Source organism: Pan paniscus, chromosome 8 (genome assembly GCF_029289425.2).
Source record: "Pan paniscus chromosome 8, NHGRI_mPanPan1-v2.0_pri, whole genome shotgun sequence".
NCBI classification, from domain to species: Eukaryota; Metazoa; Chordata; class Mammalia; order Primates; family Hominidae; genus Pan; species Pan paniscus.
Window position 1 is genome coordinate 91,404,306 of NC_073257.2, and position 18,600 is coordinate 91,422,905.

The 18,600-nt window shown below is 55.7% G+C and overlaps 1 protein-coding gene across 10 annotated transcripts in view; it reads left to right on the plus strand.

The window, feature by feature from the left end:
- Positions 1–18,600, plus strand: part of ZMIZ1 (zinc finger MIZ-type containing 1) — a 248,024-nt gene that overhangs the window by 194,313 nt on the left and 35,111 nt on the right. For all 10 annotated transcript variants that reach the window (XM_034930952.3, XM_034930956.3, XM_034930955.4 and 7 more), the window contains one exon: positions 14,219–14,363. In XM_034930952.3, the coding sequence (XP_034786843.1) occupies positions 14,219–14,363 (145 nt within the window). The remainder of the gene's footprint in view (positions 1–14,218; positions 14,364–18,600) is intronic.

The following is an 18,600-nucleotide window of genomic DNA, read 5'->3' on the forward strand; positions in this document are numbered from 1 at the left end:
AACGACCGATTAGGAAGTCAAGATGTAGAAACATGAAATGTGCCAGCCGTCAGCTGCTTCTGCTGGATGGATGGATAAGAGGGAAAACCCTACAACAGGTTTTGGGTCGAGAACCCATCTGAAGGTTGTCATCTCCCATAGCACAGGGTCAGAAGGGAGCGCGTAAGTACCACTGCATGCGCCAGCGCAGTGGCGCAGTGACAGAGATGGTGCCATGCGCTCCTGAGCTTACAACACGTGTTTCCAGAGTGGTCACAGCTGGCGTGGAGCCTGGCCTCGTGGCTTCGGTCTTTGCAGGGTTTAGACCTCAGGTGCACTAGCTCAGAGTTAGAGGAACGAATAGCCTTCTGAGTTTCTTGCATCAGGAACCTGAGAGTCTTTGGAATTAACTCAGGCACTGTAAGCAGGGAAGGGTGGGGTGGAGTCGGGGGTGCAAATGGTTGGAGGTGAGATGGTAGAGTCTGGTCAGCAGAATCACCCAGCAAAGTGCAGCCCACCCCAGTTCCTCTCCTGCCCCTTGTTACCATGGCACACGTCTCCTGAGTCACTCTTCAGGTTTGGGAAGATTTGTGGGTGTTTTCTTTGTAATAAACAGTGATGCCCTAGGCTCACCACCTCCCCAAGGCTTAGTGTCAGCACCGGGCCCCCAGGACAGAGCCCATACTCTGGTTTCGTGAGCCCAGGCTGGGTGGAATGAAGCCACTTGAGAGGTCCTGGGGGTTGTCACTGGCAGGAAAAACCAAGGGCTTGGAATTGGACACTAAGGGTTGAGGTCAAATCACATCAAGGGAGTATATGACAAGGTCTCTCGGTCCTCAAACTCATGGTCTCTTGCCGTCTGTGAAGTCCGGACAACCATGATGTGTAGACCCCAGGGTCTTTTTGACCCTAGGGAAGGCCCAGCCTCACTCCAACCACTTCTTCTTATGCTGGGTGGGAGAGGACACAGCTAAACTGCCTACACCCACCTGGGAAGGGTAAGGAGGGGACCTCCTGAGAAAAGTAAATTATGCAGGGAAGAAATTGATTCACATAACCCCTCCTTACCCTTCCATCTCCCTGAGAGCCAGCAACGGGCAGTGATGTTTAGCCCCGAGGAAAAATTACATGCGGAATGGAAAGCAGGCGCTCAGGGTGGCTCCTGCTGGAATGAGAGCTGGAGTGCAGGCTCCGTGGTTCTTGGGCATGCGGGTGTGGCTCAGTTCTCACCTTGCAGATGGAGTGGGACTGTTGACCCAGGCCAGCCTGGGGACTGCCTCTTCACCCCCCTGCGCGGGCTGACCTTGTCACCTTGCCTCTTGAGCTTGCCTGTCTCCTGCCCAGAGGTCCTTGGAGCAAAATGGAGGTCGAGAGGCATTTGGCACTCACGCCTCACCACGGACACTGGTGCATTCATGGGTACCTCTTGGCCTCAATCTATTGCTGGGGGAGGGAGGACTGAGGCCCATTGCTGGGGCCCTGAATGCAGGGACTGTAACCACCCATCCCCTTCTCAGGGCACCTCTCCCCTCTCCAGCACGCTTGCTTTGCTATTAGTGCTACCTAATTTCCTACTGAGGTGGTCTAGAACTCCTCCGCCATTGCCCTGCCGCCAGCAAATTTTTATCCCTAGGGTAAGATGACAGAGGCCAGCCTTGGCCCTGGCCTGCCACATACTCAGGTGTGCACTGAGGCACAGTATCTAGTTTCTGCAAGATAGGGGCTGTGACCTGTGACTACCCCACCTCCGGGGGGGCTTGTGAGGGTCTGAGGAATGAGGAAATGTGAGCCAGCCCCTCACAAGGGCACAGTACATGGTGACAGCTCCTGTGAGCTGTTCTCAGCTAAAAGTGCATGGTAGGACTAAGGGGGCACTTTGCAGAAGCATTTATTGGGGTACCTCCAAAAAGAAAGGGGCATTCCCTTTCTGTGGACAACACCCTCTTGAGCTTGTTTTGGGATGTCTTTGATGGCCCCTGAGTTAGAGATGATAGTGTGAGGTGGCAGGGAATTTTCTGGGCTGGGATTTTAGTCTGGCGTCTTATCCTGGGTCCATGCATCCTGCCCAGCCTCCACTGGGTGAGGCATGGCCAAACCGGTTTGGGAAACAGCACTGACAAAACTAGCCCTGACGGCTCTGAGGTTCCCTGGAGTTCAGTTCCCAGGGTGAGTTCACACGCCTCGAGGCTCCCAGTTCCCAGCTCCTGCCAACCCGGGCAGCCCTTGGGGAGAGGGGGCGGGCGTGTGAGGAGTGTTCCTAGAGGGAGGGACAGGCTGTAGGCCCTCTCTCAGGCCAGACTGGACCACAGGACCTGAGAAGGCAGGACCTGCCCAGCACAGGGAAGCAGGTAGGGCAGGGTGAGCTGGGCTAGGAGCCTGCTTGCAGATCCCAGGCCACCTGCACCACCCAACTAGCCAGTCCTCCCTATGCACAGGGCTTCAGCTTGTGTGGGGACTGGGGATATGGGCAGCGGAGATGGATAGGGTCACTCGCAGCCAAAGCGCCAGCAGACAACTCCTCCTTTTTTTTCTTTTTCTTTTTTTTTTTTTTTTGCCTTTCTTACCCACAAGTGATGGTGATAGAGGTACAGGGAGCAGAACATGGGAATGATCTAGAAAACTCAGGAGGAGCTGAAACTCAGTTCAGCTTGCTACTGATGGTGCTGAGGCAGCAATACCATCAGTCTGCAGGAGACTGAGATTTTCCCCCAAGGAAAACCTCTCTGATGTAGGTTCCAGGGGTCAGCTGTCAGGGTCACCAGAGTCCAACTCACAATGCCCCAGAAGTGATGTTTTCTATAACCAAGGAGAAGGCCTAGCCCCTCAGCAGCCCCAGCAGCTGAGACCACAGGGTGCTCCCCACCCATCCACTGTCCTAGCACCCTGTCACCCTCAGAGTCCTGCACGCATCAGCTGTTTGACCTCAGCGAATCCACTCTACTCTCTGGGCTTTGGCCTTGATCAACGGAGCAGCCCAACAGGGTGCGCTCTCTGGCGCCCCTTCCATCTGTAATCCCTGCTAGCGGTGTGGAGAGGCAGTCCACCCCAAGTGTGCAGACAGACAGCTCACCCCATAGCACCTGCAGGATTGAGAAGAAGTCATGCAAGGTCAAGACTGGCCTGCGCCCTGAGAAACGTGACCCCACTTGGAGGCCAGGGCTGATTCAGGGGGCCACAGACTTCAGAGAGCAGTGCCCACCCCCTGTCTTTTACATGTGGCCAGAGACGGGAGGAAGTTGCCCACAGTCACACAGGAGGTTCAAGAAGCTGGGGTTGGCACCAAGTCTTAGGAGTGGGAGGCAGGCAGGAGGCACAGAGCTGTCTCCTGGGGATATGCCTGCTCTCAGACGTGATGTCACAGAATTATGGGCATGAAAGTGGGGCCTTCGCGTACCAGCAGTGGGCGGGGCTGTTGTCCTGTGGAGTGACTGTTTGAATCACCCCTTCTTGGGCCTGGATTTCCCTTTTGTAAAATACAGGTAGTATAATCCTTGGCAGGGTCCTAATTGGGTCTTGGGAGGTTTGAATGAAGTAGGAAGAACCACACGGCTGGGAGAACCAAAAGGTTGTGTGCTCCCACGGCCCGGTTAGATCCTCATCATCCACAGCAGGGTGAGTCGGGCCAGAAGGGGTGCCCCATCTTACAGAAGCACACACATGGCCCTGAGGCTGCACTGATGGTGTGGTGGTCTCGCTAGAGCCAACCCTGGTCTCCTGGGGCCCAGCAGTCACTGCCCCCGGTCCGAGGACTGTGAGTCTCTGTGGTCATGTGCTTCCTGTGCTATTTCCTCCTGGGAGATGACCCAAGAGAGCTGGCAGGGAGGAGGCCCCTTTTCCTATTTCTGGGGCACCCAGCAGTGACGGGTCTACAGGCAGGAAGTCCAGCCCCAGAGCCCCAGCCTCCAGCCGGGCAGAGTAACAATTCTGCAGCTAGTTCTGTTCTCAGGGCTCATGAGTCAGACCACTCATTCCTGCTTTGAGCAAATCAGCCAGAGTAGGAATCCCAGTTCCTGCCCGTCTCCCACCTCCTTCTGGACACAGTGGAATGGGGCTGAGGAGGGGCTTGGGCTCTGCCCACCGCTCAGGCCTCCTATTGTGGAGAGGACAGCTGCAAAGTCCCCCCAGCCCCTGTACCCACATGCTCCAGAGGAGGAAGGGGTCTGCCTAGACCAGCCTCCTGGCACTGCTTGGCCTGAGACCAGAGTCAGAAACGAGTGCCTGTCGGGGTGGCTCTGTGAGGGCCTGGGGTGTCTGGATGTGGGCACAGTTGGGTGCTAGGGGAGCACCCAGTCCAGTAGGGAAGGGGACACTGTCTGCCCCAGGGAGCACCCAGTGTGAAGGGGTGGTGTGAGGCTGGGCACTCCTGAGCATCTGCATGATTTTCTTGGAGATGGGTGAAAGAAATTGTATTTTATTTGAGCAATTTTCTACAGTACTTAGGTGGAGAAATGGAGCACCCTCTCCATCCCAAGGGAACATGTATACTACAGCAACACTGCTAACAGTTTATTCCCATGTAATGCTTTCTACATGCCTGGTATTGTACCAACATTCTATGTATAGTAACTTACTTAATCCTCATGGTAATTTAGGTGGTAGGTGCTACTTATTATCCCCATTTTGCAGAAGGGAAAACCAAAGCACAGAGAGCTAAAGTAACTTACCCAAGATCACACAGCTGCTATGTGGCTGAGCTGGGATTTGAACCCAGGCAGCCTGGCTCCAGAGCTTGTGTTCTTGGTCACTCTGCCTCCTGGAGGCAGGAGACAGCATATTACTGCCTTTGGTTTCCAGGTGGGACTCTGGTGTGCGATGGGCCGTCTCTCACTTGTGTTGACAAAGGGTCCCTTCCTTCACCTCATGGTTCCTCACACCAGGCCAGTGAGCAGGAGAGGTTCCTCTTAGTGTCTGTCCATTTTAGAGATTTGATGAGGAGTCCAGGCCTGTGTTGACTCAAACCCCTGTGTCTGCTGCACTCTCCCGCCCCTCCCAAGCCCTCACCACCACTTCTTTTCTGTGCATGGCTATAGAACCTGGGGTCCCAGGGATATTCAGGAGACCCCATTGCCTTGAACTCCCAGGCTTCCCCGGTCCCAGGACCCTGTGTTTGGGAGCTGAAAGAGGAGGATCAGAGGGTAGGGGAGCACGGCCTGGGCCCAGTAGCAGAAGGAGCAGCACTATCTCCAGGGAGCCCTGGGTGAGATGCTGGGAACATCTCACTAACATGAACAGCAGCGCCGGCCCCTGAGCAGAGGACGACCAGGGCTGTGGCTGGCCCCCACGCTGTATGAACTGTTGCTGCTGTGAACTGCTTGCCTCCTGTTCCCCGTGACTGGGGTGGCTGTGCATGTCATGAAACAGGTGTCATGTGACTCAGTTGTAGGTTTTATTTGAGGACAGCACCAGTCTCTGGACACATTCCTGATGAGATTCCTTTCAGAACCCTGTTTCTGAAGCTGGTTTCCTGCCCCCAGGAATGGGGAGCTGGTGGTAGGTTTAAAGGCCGCTGAGCGCCTGGTCACAGATGCTGCTCCAGTTGTCCGTGTCTCAGTGTCTGTCCTTCCTTCCCAGTCATCTCAGCATATTGGGTTATTTCTAGCTGTGATTCATGTCAGTGTGTTAGTCATCTGTTGGCTGCGTAGCATGTGCTAAACGCCGTGCTGGGTGCCAGGGTTGTAGAAGTGAAGCCCCCAAATCCGATCGTGGCCCCAGGGGCTCATGCTGTCGCTACGGAGCACCACGGCATTCCCCTGGGTAGTGTGGCCCAAGATTCGTGTCTGCATCCATCAAGCAATTGCCATCTACCAGGCCCTGTGCAGCCTCTGGGGATACAGATTGGAAAGAGGTAATCAGAATGCATGGGTGGAAGAAGTCCTCTGACCGCGTTGCAGAGGGCAGGTTGGCAGGAGGCAGGTTTGGAGATGGAGATGAATGACAGGATGCTGTTGTCATAATTCAGAGGAGAACCGGCAGGGCTGCAGAAGGTGATTGGATTGGAGCAGGCAAGGAGCAAAGGGAACAGACTGCAAAGATCATCAGGATGTGGTGACCAGCGGGTGGGACAGGGAGGGGCCCGTCTTCCTGAGGCAGCTCGAGGTGCTCCCTGGGATTCTAGTGGATGTGGGAGCAGGAACTTACGACATGTCAGAGGGGAAAGAGTGTGAGGACCAGTGTGGGGGCCTGGCTCTCCTGCCCCTGACTCAACAGGCAAGCCCCTGCAGCTCCCATGCCCAGCCTCCCCCACTGCGGAGTGGCGCCACTCTCACTGCTGCTGCCACTTCAGAGGGTCTTGTGTGGCCTTTTGTAAGCTCATGGGATGGAAGCATCTGAAAATGTATCATTCATATTTTTATTGGAATCATGAATCCCACTTGCCACCTGCCAGGGCATGGTTTGGGGATGAGAGGGCCCTGCTTCAAGATGCTGCTGCCACTGCTTCGCAGGCCTCTTCCTGGGCCCCTCTGAGTGCTGCCCCATCCCTGGGGGTCTCCTGGGTCTCAGAAGCACCCCTCCCAACACCTCCCCCCAACACACACACACACACACACACACACACTTTCTCTATTCTCCAGCAGCCTTTTAGCTGCTAAGATGCTCTTTGATACTTAGGCCTTTGTTTCATTTTGCGTGTGGCTTCCCCAGGCTGCAGTGTGTTCGATGACTCTCCCGCCCAGCCATACATCCAGGCTTCTGTTCCCTTCTCCAGATGGCCTTTCATCCCTCCCAGCCTCCCCCTGCACCCCACTGCTGCTGTCATCCATTCCTGACCGCCAGATCTTACCAGGAGCAAGCATCCCAGGCTTCTCACTGTCCGCACCTCCCCTTGCCTGGCTCCATCAGGAGCGCCTCTTTCCCTATGGCTGCTGTGGCTGCCTCTGCTTTCTTGCTCCTTTTCAAGCCAAGTGCAGCCTGGCGAGGAAGCCTTTCCCAGGTGCCCAGGCGAGCGTACCTGCTCCCCGTGACACCCAACCCGATCGATGCTAACAAAGGCTGGTCACTCGGCCTGTCTGAACAGTACATGTAGATCCACCCTCCTCACCTGGCACTCAGGCGATTCCTGAACTAGGGCTGCACTCCTCTGCCTCTCACCTCCTCATTTGGTCAGCCAGTCCTGGGCGTCTGTGCTGCTAGGAGCTACAGGTACAGGGGCAAATACAGGGCCTGTCACTGCCCCTGGGGAGGGCACGCCTGAGCAAGCCAGGACCAGCTGCCCCGGCATCCCCACTCAGGCCTGCCTCACCCGACATCTGGTTTCATTTTTTCCCCCTAAAGGACAGACAGTATGGGGGCTGCTGGCTGCAGGGGAGTTGCTGGAAAGGTCTTGGGGAAGCAGATGTTGGGAAGCTGGCTCTTCCTCGGTGCCTTCCTGCCTGGTCCCCTTCTGATCCTCAGAGCCAGTGCTTGTTCACTCCCGTTTCTGATTTAGATGAGTGACCACAGGGTCACTGGCTAGTGTTGGTGCTGCCTTCGCCATAGCATCCTTGGGTGCAGCTGGTGAAGGGCCCTTAGACATATCCACTGGGTCCCATTTATAGAAGATACCACTCCTGGTCGCACACACCACTATTTCATATGCCACTAAGAAGGAAGAATGTGCCGCCGATCATACTATGGCACAGCGCCACTGGAGGACACGTGCTGCTTGTCAGTGATCTTGGTTAAGTCACGGCTGGTGTGGAGTGGGGACCCTGGTGTCCCCGTGGCTTCCTGGAGATGCTACAAAGACTAGCATAGGCAACAGGAGCATGAGGTCAACTGTCCCTTCTGCTGAGGTCAACTCTGCCTTCTGCTGGCCCCTCAGGGCTGCTGCTTCCCTGCGGATGTGGCAGTGACTATCTGGATCTTATCTACTAAAAGCCAGGGCCCTAGAGGGGGTCATGGGAGAGGCTGGGTCTGGGTCTTGGGCTGTTCTGGATCCTGGGGAACTGTCCCCACTACCCCCACAAAAGATGGCCACTATTGAGGGGCTGCTGTGGGAGTCCCATGGGGTGTCCTAGGGTAAGAAGAAGTAATGCCTTCCCTCCAGGGCCACCAGCGCCTTGCCACCAGCTGAAGCAGAGGCACAGCTGCCTCCAAATGGGGAATTGATTTTTGCTTCCTGCGTCTCAGAGCAGGACACTGGATGTCCTCATTCTACCCCTAGGCGGCTCAGAAGGAGGCAGGGGGAAGGGGCCCTGTGCAACATGTGTGCCAGATGAGCACACAGGCCTGCTCATCTACTCAGGGCCCCCACCATCTCCATGAACTTCTGGAGCTTCGTGCCTGCCCAGGCCCTTTGTCTCACCCTCTGCTGTGTGATCAGAAGCAGAGATGCAAAGTCCCAGGACCATCCTGTTGTTCTCTTCTCTACTGACCGAGGCAGAAACGCCAATCGTGGTGTAATGAGCACATGCAGAGATTTGTGTGCCTGGCTCCCCTGGGCTTCATGGAGGTAACGCGGTCCCATCCATATGGCTACCCTAGGAGATGAGGAAACTGGGATGCAGGAAGGTTAAGTCACTTGCTCAAGGTGTCACACAGTAACAGACAACTGGGATCAGGTCTTGGGTGTTGGTTTCAGGCTATGCCTCAGCAGCCTTCACAGTGTTCTGGGATGCAGAGTTGGGTATGGGGTTGCAGGGATTGGTGAGGGTCCTTGGCCCTCTGCCCACCCTGCACACTTGCTGGCTTCTACTTTGATATCACAGGGGTTGGCTTGCAACACTAATTTACACCCCATATCCAGTGAAGCAGGCAGCTCCTGTTAAACCCATTTTATAGATGGGAAACTGGAGGAAGCACCATTAGAGATGAGCCTTAAAGAAGTGCAAGTTCTATAAGGAAAGAGGCATGAAATTGCAGGGTGTCTTGTGGGGCTGGCGCATAGAGAGGTGGGCCTGGAGCCTGCTGGGCAGAGGGGGCTTATGAATAAGAGACCACCTTCTGTCTGGAAGGCTCTTTCTTGCCTGCTACAAGCAGAGCACACACGGCGCTGAGAGGCTCTTCGTGCTAACTACATGCCAGACACTTTTAAACACTTTGTGGGTGTTAGTGTCATTCAATAGCACAATAAGGCTGGACTCAGTGGCTTATGCCTGTAATCCAAGTACTTTGGGAGGCCGAGGTGGGTGGATCACTTGAAGCCAGGAGTTCGAAACCAGCCTGGCCAACATGGCAAAACTCCATCTCTACCAAAAATATATATATACACACACACACAAAATTAGCCAGGCGTGATGGTGCACAACTGTACTCCCAGCTACTCGGGATGCTGAGGCACAAGAATCGCTTGAATCCGGGAGGCAGATGTTGCAGTGAGCCAAGATCGCACCACTGCACTCCAGCCTGGGTGACAGAACAAGACTGTCTCAAAAAAAAAAGAAAAAAAATAGCACAATAACCCTAAAGAGTAAGCATTAACATTTGGCAGATAAACCGAAGCCCAGAGAGATTGTGTTGTTTGCCTAAGGTCACGTAGCTGTGAAGGGAATGAGGTTTCGAATCGAATCCAGACTTTCAGAGTCCCTTACCCTGAACCACAGGGTTGTAGCTGCCAGCTGAGGTCAGGAGAGATGAGCGCCAAGGCTTCCTCCCAGCCTGCGGAGCTTTGCACCTCATCTTAAGTGGTTTGGACTCAGCAGTGGGGGCCATGTGCGGTTTCAGCAGGAGTGCTAGCCTCGCCTGCTTCACCGCAGTACCTCCAGCACACAGAAGGTGCTCAGCAGCCAGTTGTTGAATGAATGTTGGGTGAGTGATAGAACACCTTGGTACTGTAGGTTAGAATGGATCAAGGTGAGGGAGTCTGGTCACAAGGATGCAGTTTGGAGAGGTGAGGGGAGCTCAGTGGGTTCACTTTAGACGGGTTGGGTGGTGCGTGCTTATACGTTTTACACTGAGACATTTGAGGAGTGCTTGGAAATCTGGATTAAGGCTCAGCATTGGCAGTTCGAGTCTGGGATGATTCCCTCCTGCTGTCCCAGCCCCAGCTGTGGTCACCATGAGGTGAGCTGGAAGGCCCCAAGGTCCTCAGCACCAGCCCCTGGACAGGCTGGAGAGGATGACAGGGGATGGGGCTTGGTGAGGAGCCTGAGAGCCCAGTTTCTGGGGTGCCTGTACCCAGCTCAGCACCTGCTTGATAAGAACCTGCTGCCTTGGGTGATGGGGGAGAGGGGATTTGTTTAGGGGTCAGAAGCAGTGCATTTGCAGGTGGTTGTGCCTCTATTTCTCCTCCCCCAAAGAAGGCTGTTACCCATCAGAGATCTTGCTGGAGGAGAGGGGGCAGTGGGTACTGCCATAGCTGTTCTGTCAGCTTGGCTGACAGGGGGGTGGTCCCATGGGCCTCTGTGGCCAGCTCCGCAGGCCCCCTCCTGACCCTAACCCCCTTTCTGTGGCTGAACCTCTGCTCCCAACAGCCTCTCCTGCTTCTTGGTTTCTTTTTTCTTTCTTTCTTTCCTTTTTGGAGGGGAATGGAGTCTTGCTGTGTTGCCCAGGCTGGAGGGCAGTGACGCGATCTCAGATCACTGCAGCCTCCACCTCCCGAGGTCAAGCAATTCTGCTCAGCCTCCCGAGTAGCTGAGATTAGAGGCGCTGGCTACCACACCTGGCTAATTTTTGTATTTTTAGTAGAGACAGCATTTCATTATATTGGCAAGGTTAGTCTCAAACTCCTGACCTCAAGTGATCTGCCCGCCTCAGCCTCCCAAAGTGCTGTGATTATAGGTGTGAGCCATCACGCCCAGCCCCTGCTTCTTGGTTTCTGACAGGCAGAAGGCCTCCCCATGTTGACACCCCAGATTGGAAGGGGCCCAAAAAGTTTGCACGGTGGAGCTAAAATTCCTCTCCACGCCCCTTGGCAGGCTTTGGAGTATCTCACTGCCAATTGCTTAGCCCCTTGGAGGGTGGCCGTGGGTCTAATGGCATTCATTGACAGCTGTGCAAGTGATGTGTACGTGGGCCTCCCGCCGTGGGAGCACCAGGCAGGAGGCCAGTCGTCACCCGTCTGTGGGAGAGAGGCAGTCACATGTACTGGCTAAGGCTGTCCTGGGCCCAAGCGAGCTGCATTTTATGAAGGGGGAAAGGGACATTGGGTCCTAGCTGCCATTTTAATTTGAAAATTGGGGACCTCTGTGTAAAAAGGGGCCTTTGGGGCCAGCTTTCTTACCACTGGTAAGTGGGGCCCACAGGACAAGGGACAGGCTGGCCATGTTGGTTGCCTAGGCAGTAGAAGGCACTCTTGACCCTGCCTGCAGCACAGAGGGGCTCAGGTTAGGACTGACACTGCCCTCCCATTGCCTGGTATGCTCTGCACACACCACACCAGGTCCTCCCTTCTCTCCCACTCACCCTGGGACTGTTTTCGCCATTCTAGCAAGCGCACAGACCAAAGGCACGCAGGTCAAAGAAGCATGCAGGCCAGCCCCGCCTAATTAGAGCAGACAGACTTCCCAGTCCAGACGTGTGAGTGACTGGCCAGGCGCACCCAGACACCCGCCCAGCTGGTGTCACTCTGTCTGTCCTTGCGTAATCCCCTGCCTGCCTCTGTCTGTCCCTGTCAGCCCTCCTGGTTCTCTCAACAGTGCCCAGACTCTCTTTTTGGCTGCGAATTCCCGGGTGTTGTCATTAACCCACGTTTGCCTCAGAACAACTTGTGTTGGTTTGCACCATAAGGAGAACACGCACAACATCCACTGCCCCGCATGCGGCTGCCAGCGTGGCCTCTGTGCTCACCGGCCTCGGGGGTGAGGGGTGGTGACTCCCCATCCCCCCACCACCTCTTGGTTGTAAGAAAGTGGCCTTTGTGGCTGGCTGATCCACATATCACGCCTGTTTGCGGCATGCCAGACTGTACAGCAAGGCCCTGTCATGCAGCCAGCCTGCCTTTATTCCCTTTATGGAAACCACTCCACTAGGGGCAGGAGGACAAGGGCTGTCCTTGGCTGAGCAGGGGGTGGCCCGTGACATTGGAGGAAAGCCCTGATTCCCCTGTGGTGCCTCCGCCCCCTGCATGGCAGGCCAGCCCCCAGGAGGAGCGAGGGCTGGGAGGGGTGGGGCGGGCAGCAGGCGGCACCATCTGTGGCCGTCCTTTGTGCTGGCAGTGGAGTGATCCCTCCCTCACTGCGATCCAGCGGGCCTCGTGCTTGGCGTGCAAATGAGTTTCCAGATGCCCCAGTGCCCCCGCACAAGAGGCGGTACCTAGGGGCCTGGGAGAAGGATGGAGTGGGCTGGAGGCTCGTTTTTGTCTGTCCTGGCCTGCCCGAATAGGCTGCCTTTCCAGCTGCAGCACATGTGTGCTGGACACCCACATAGGGGTGTTTGTTGGTTTCTGTGCAGACACACATGACAGAGGAGAGTGTCTCTTCTCTCATACTGTCCTCCTTTTGAGGGTGGTGGCAAGGTGACCCCACAGAGGGGGGCAGGATACATCTTTTAAGACTTAGCTCATCCACCAGGCCCCCTCCTGGAGGGAGAAACAGGGCCCCTCTTGGGGACCACAGCCCCTGCTTGCCTTCTTGGTTGGGCATCTTTGTGTACCACACAAGCTGAGCAGATGGAGCAAGCAGCTCTGGTGACTTCTCGGGGCTTTGGGCTGACGGGAACCCCGTCCAGGATCTGGGCGGCTTGGGATGGCAGCCTGCCCAGCCACTCCCGGTCACTGTGCATATGGGTGTCTTCCACCAGTGCCGGCCAAACGTGGTGGCGTACAAGAGGCCTGAGGGGTTCCTTATTGAGTCAGAGGGGCTGGGGAGCTGTGAACACCTAGGATTTTGCCTTCTGAAGGCTTTCACCTCCTCCCCACCTTCTGGTCCAGCCTCAGGCTCTACCACCAGGGCGTGGGGCCAGGGGCAGGAGCACTGTCTCTGTCCCTGCCGACTCTGGCTGTGGTTACTGTGAGTAGCTTTGCCTGACTGGGCCCCCGTCTACTCATCTGTAGAATGAGGATAATAATAGCTAATGATGTCCTAGATGGTCAAGAAAAAAAAAGGATGCAGAAGCACGTTGTGCAGCATCCAGATGGGAGACCCTTGAAATGTGGAGTCGGCTTTGCACCCGGCCAAGTGGCTGAGCAGTTATGATTCAAAATATGCCTGGCCACTCTTGCCCATCGACTACTTCCATAACGCTCAGGTCACTCCCAGCAGGAGTAGGACATCAGCTGAGGTGTGGCCACCCTTTGTCCAGCATTCCACAGACCCAGCAGGCCCCCGTCCGTCCCTCCCTGCAGCCTGGGAGGAAGGCAGGACACGAGGCATTATTCCTTTTTACCTCTAAGCAAACTGAGGCCCAGAGAGTCTGTGGGCTCCTGGAGTCAAACAGCAAGATGGTGACTGAGCGCAGCCAGTTCCCCCAGCCCTCAGCGTCCTCATGTACTTCAGGAGGACAGGCCAGCTGAGACACGCTGGACAGGCCAGGCTGAGACACGCTGGCCTGGGAGGCGCTTTTGGCTCCTGTGGCCACATGGGGACAGTGAACAGTGAAAGAAAATGAAGTTTTCCCAAGTCCCCAGTTCATGTGGGGCTCTCTCATCCCGGATGTGGATGGCTGCTCTGTGCTCCTGCCTTGGGCACCCCTGGCTGCCTCCTGCTTGGCCCCCCACCACCCTGGCCACCCTCTGCTCTGGACATCCTTTGTCTTCCTAGGCGTTTGTGCCCAGCAGAGCAGGGACCAACCGTGGGTGTGACCAGAAGGTGTGTGCTAGGGGGCCAGTTTCTGGGCAGGAGTTTCAGGGACAGCCCTGCAGACACTCCTAGGTTGTCAGCAGATTCCAAGATTTTGTTCAAACCTTGTGATGTTTGAGCCCACCCATGGGGAGAAGCCATGCTTTGCCTCTGATCGAAGTGTGAGGGAGTGAGCTTCCCTGAGGGATCTAGGGTGGGGCAGCTGCTAAGCTTGCCCTGACTCAAGGTCTGTGTCAGGCCCCCTCACTCCTCCAGTTTCCACTTGGCACCATCTCTGCCACCCTTCCCATCATCCTGACTCTCCCCCTCTTTGCTGCCATGGACCACTACTTCCCGCACGCGGGCCATTCTGACCCCCTCTTCATAACAGAAACTTTTGTATCCTCCTTCAAGGGTGTCAGTCCCATCTTACAGTTGAGAATACTGAGGCCTCCCAAGAGGGCTGAGTAAGTCTTCTGTTGTCACACGAATCTGGGAGCAAAACCAGCATGGATAGCACCCAGTCTGGGGAGGGGTGGGGAGGGGTCTTGGTGTGGCAGAGCGTGATGAACAAGCACCCACTGACTGTCCTGTCCTTCCTGCAGCCTTGTTGTCCTCCTGGTGTGAAGAGCTCGGCCGCCTGCTGCTGCTCCGACATCAGAAGAGCCGCCAGAGCGATCCCCCTGGGAAACTCCCCATGCAGCCCCCCCTCAGCTCCATGAGCTCCATGAAACCCACTCTGTCGCACAGGTAAGTGGGTGGGTGCCATGGGGGCAGGCGCTGAGCAGACACCCCTCTGGTCTCAGATCTCCTTGGACATGTCCCTGGGGTGGGGGCCTCTGTGCAACTATGAGGATGTTGCATTTTCTAAGGTGCAGTTGTTTTTTTACATCTTCGTGGGGGAGCCCTGTTTCTCCCTCTCAAACAGGTTGAAAGCACTGAGTTTGTCACTTTGGTGGAGGCTGTTTTTCTTCAGGTTCTAGGCTTCTGGCAGAACGTTAGAAATTCTGAGCTCAGCACCTTCCCTCTTTCTTGACCAGGGTATTGGGCAAACCCAGAGAAACCAGGGGCTGACAGGGATCTCAGGAAGGCCACGGGGCTGGTGGTTCCAGCCAAGATGGGGACAGAGCCAGCCCAGGCCGGCCACCCTGGAGCCAAGTAAGACTGGGCTGGGTCCACCAGAAGCCCAGGGTCACAGGCAGGCATGGGCTTGCTGGAGGCCGACAGCACTGAGGGATTGTCCAGTCCACCTGTGCCAGCCTCAGAAGGAGCACGTGGCCAGGACTGGCAATTCCCCCAGTTAATTATCTTTTGAGTCCCTTGCTGAGCTGGGGATGCTCTCTCTGAGCGCTCTGCAGGCTGACCCTGCAACAACAGGGCCTGTCATGCTGTCTGCTCTCCCCTGTGTGTGTCTCCGCTAATGATCAGGAGGGGCATTTGCAGTCAGAGCTCGGCTCTCATTATCCAGCCTGACTGAGGGACCCGCAGCCCAGAGCACACTGCAGGCAGACCTGGGTCGCACCATCGAGGCGCTGCTGGGAACTCGGGTGTCAGCCACGCTTTATAAATCGAATTAGAGGCTTGTTGACTTTCTGAGCTGGAAAGGACCTTAGTGCTCATCATGTCCAGTGCCCTCCCTGGGCCTGATTGCCCCTGACATGTGGTTGCCTGCCTTGGTCATAAGCCCTTTGTACCATCGCAAGCCCGCCACCACCCAAGGGCACTGCCTCCTCAGATCCTGGGTCTGGCTGCTGAGCAGCTCCAAGCCTCTCTTCTGTAGCAGTGTTCCTTAGTGCATTTACACAGGGTAATTTTTCTTTTTATTATTTATTATTATTATTATTTTAATTCTTTTTTTTAATTTTTAGTATTTATTGATCATTCTTGGGTGTTTCTCAGAGAGGGGGATTTGGCAGGGTCATAGGACAATAGTGGAGGGAAGGTCAGCAGATAAACATGTGAACAAAGGTCTCTGGTTTTCCTAGGCAGAGGGTCCTGCCGCCTTCCCCAGTGTTTGTGTCCCTGAGTACATGAGATTTGGGAGTGGTGATGACTCTTAATGAGCATGCTGCCTTCAAGCATCTGTTTAACAAAGCACATCTTGCACCGCCCTTAATCCATTTAACCCTTAGTGGTCACAGCACAGGTTTCAGAGAGCACGGGGTTGGGGGTAAGGTTATAGATTAACAGCATCCTGAGGCAGAAGAATTTTTCTTAGTACAGAACAAAATGGAGTCTCCTATGTCTACTTCTTTCTACACAGACACAGTAACAATCTGATCTCTCTTTCTTTTCCCCACATTTCTCCCTTTTCTATTTGACAAAACCACCATCGTCATCATGGCCCGTTCTCAATGAGCTGTTGGGTACACCTCCCAGATGGGGTGGCGGCGGGGCAGAGGGGCTCCTCACTTCCCAGATGGGGCGGCCGGGCAGAGGCGCCCCCCATCTCCCAGATGGGGCGGCTGGCCGGGCGGGGGGCTGCCCCCCACCTCCAGGACGGGGCGGCTGGCCAGGTGGGGGCTGCCCCCCACCTCCCGGACGGGGCGGCTGCCGGGGGGAGGGGCTCCTCACTTCCCGGACGGGGCAGCTTTTGGGCGGAGGGGCTCCTCACTTCTCAGATTGGGCGGCTGGTCAGAGACGCTCCTCACTTCCCAGACGGGGTGGCGGCGGGGCAGAGACACTCCTCAGTTCCCAGACGGGGTCGCGGCCGGGCAGAGACACTCTTCACATCTCAGACGGGGCAGCAGGGCAGAGGCGCCCCCCACATCCCAGACGATGGGCGGCTGGGCAGAGACGCTCCTCACTTCCTAGACGGGATGTCGGCCGGGAAGAGGCGCTCCTCACTTCCCAGACTGGGCGGCCGGGCAGAGGGGCTCCTCACATCCCAGACGATGGGCGGCCAGGCAGAGACGCTCCTCACTTCCTAGACGGGGTGGCGGCTGGGCAGAGGCTGCAATCTTGGCACTTTGGGAGGCCAAGGCAGGCGGCTGGGAGATGGAGGTTGTAGCGAGCCGAGATCACGCCACTGCACTCCAGCCTGGGCAACATTGAGCACTGAGTGAGCGAGACTCCGTCTGCAATCCGGCACCTCGGGAGGCTGAGGCTGGCAGATCACTCACGGTCAGGAGCTGGAGACCAGCCTGGCCAACACGGCGAAACCCCGTCTCCACCAAAAAATAAGAAAACCAGTCAGGCGTGGCGGCGCGCGCCTGCAATCCCAGGCACTCGGCAGGCTGAGGCAGGAGAATCAGGCAGAGAGGTTGCAGTGAGCCGAGATGGCGGCAGTACAGTCCAGCCTCGGCTAGGCATCAGAGGGAGACCGTGCAAAGGGGAGAGGGGGAGGAGGAGGGAGAGGGTTATTATTATTATTATTTTTTTTTAGACAAGATCTGGTTCTGTCACCCAGGCTGTAGTACAGTGGCGCAATCTCGGCTCACTGCAACCTCTGCCCCTGGGCTCAAGTGATCCTCCCACCTCAGCCTTCCAAGTAGCTGGGACCACAGGCATTCACCACCACCCATGGCTAATTTTTTGTATTTTTAGTAGAGATGGCATTGCCCAGGCTGGTCTCGAACTCCTAAGCTCAAGCAATCCGCCTGCCTCAGCCTCCCAAAGTACTGGGATTATAGGCATGAACGACCCTGCCAGCCTATTATTATTTTTAAAAGACAGGGTCTCACCCTGTTGGACAAGCTGGAATGCAGTGGCACTATCATAGCTCACTGCAGCCTCGACCTCCTTGGCTCAAGCGATTCTCCCACCTCAGTATCCTGAGTAGCTGGAAGCATAGCCATGCACCACTACACCTGGCTATTTCTTTATAGTTTTGTGGAGACAGGGTCTCGCTATGTTGCCCAGGCTGGTTTCGAACTCCTGGGCTCAAACAATCCTACCACCTTGGCCTCCCAACGTGCTGGGATTACAGGCATGCGCCACTACACCTGTCTGACACAGGGGTAATTTTTCTTGGTGCAGGACTTTGCAGGGCATTTGGCACCTTGGTCCCTACCCGCTCTGTTCTTTTTTTTTTTTTAAATGCCTACGCTTGGTTAATCCCACCCCATTCTTCTGATGACTGCCCTCTTCCCCTAAGCATTATCACAATAAAAGTACCCTCCCACATTTGAGGGGAGTCTCACCTTTGGTTAAGGACCGCTGCTCTAAAAAGACAAAACCTGCCTCCACCTCCCTCTGTGTACCCTTTGCTAAAAGCCACAGTTTGTCTTCATCTGAACCAAGCCACTGAGCACAGGCTGCAGCTGCATTTGACTTAAGCAGCATACCTTGCAGTTGCCCTCGGGAAGCTTTACCTTATTAATTCTAACTCAGCCGTCCATCCCTCCAGAATCATCCTCCTCTCATCATCCCATGTGTCATGACCTTCCCAAGCTTCTCTCCTCCAAGTTATTTTAGTAAAGTTGTTGCTTATGGTGGGCCAGAGCCCTGCAGCTCCCCACTAGGGACCAGCCTCAGACCTGCTTGACCGTGATTGTTCAGGTCACAGAGTGCCACAAATCTGGATCTCGGCCAGCCCTTTGCCAGCTGAGTTGAGCTAAGGCATGAGGTTGTTCGGTCCCGGGGTTAAACAGAGATGAGGTATTTCTGTGCTCGAGGAGCAGCCTCGAGCTAGTTGGGGAAATAAGACTCATTGGGGCCACATTGGAATCTGGCAGAGCAGGGCAGGGCTAGGGTTCATTGATAGGCAGACTGGGCTTTGGGGTTCAGATGGAGGAAGATGGACAGGGCTGACTGTCAGGAGGCTGCCCAGAGGATGGGAGTCTTGAACTTGAAGGACTTGGGCTGGGAGGGGTAGTTGCATTCTATGAATTCAAGCTGGCTTTCCCAAGAAATGTTATGGGCCGAAGAGCCACTGGCCAGCACCCAGTGCCCTGCTGCCTCCATCACCATGGCCTCAGCTCTCTGTAAGTCCAGCAGAATGACCTAGAATGCAAAGCCAGTGGTCCGAGAGCTTGAAGACCAGGCT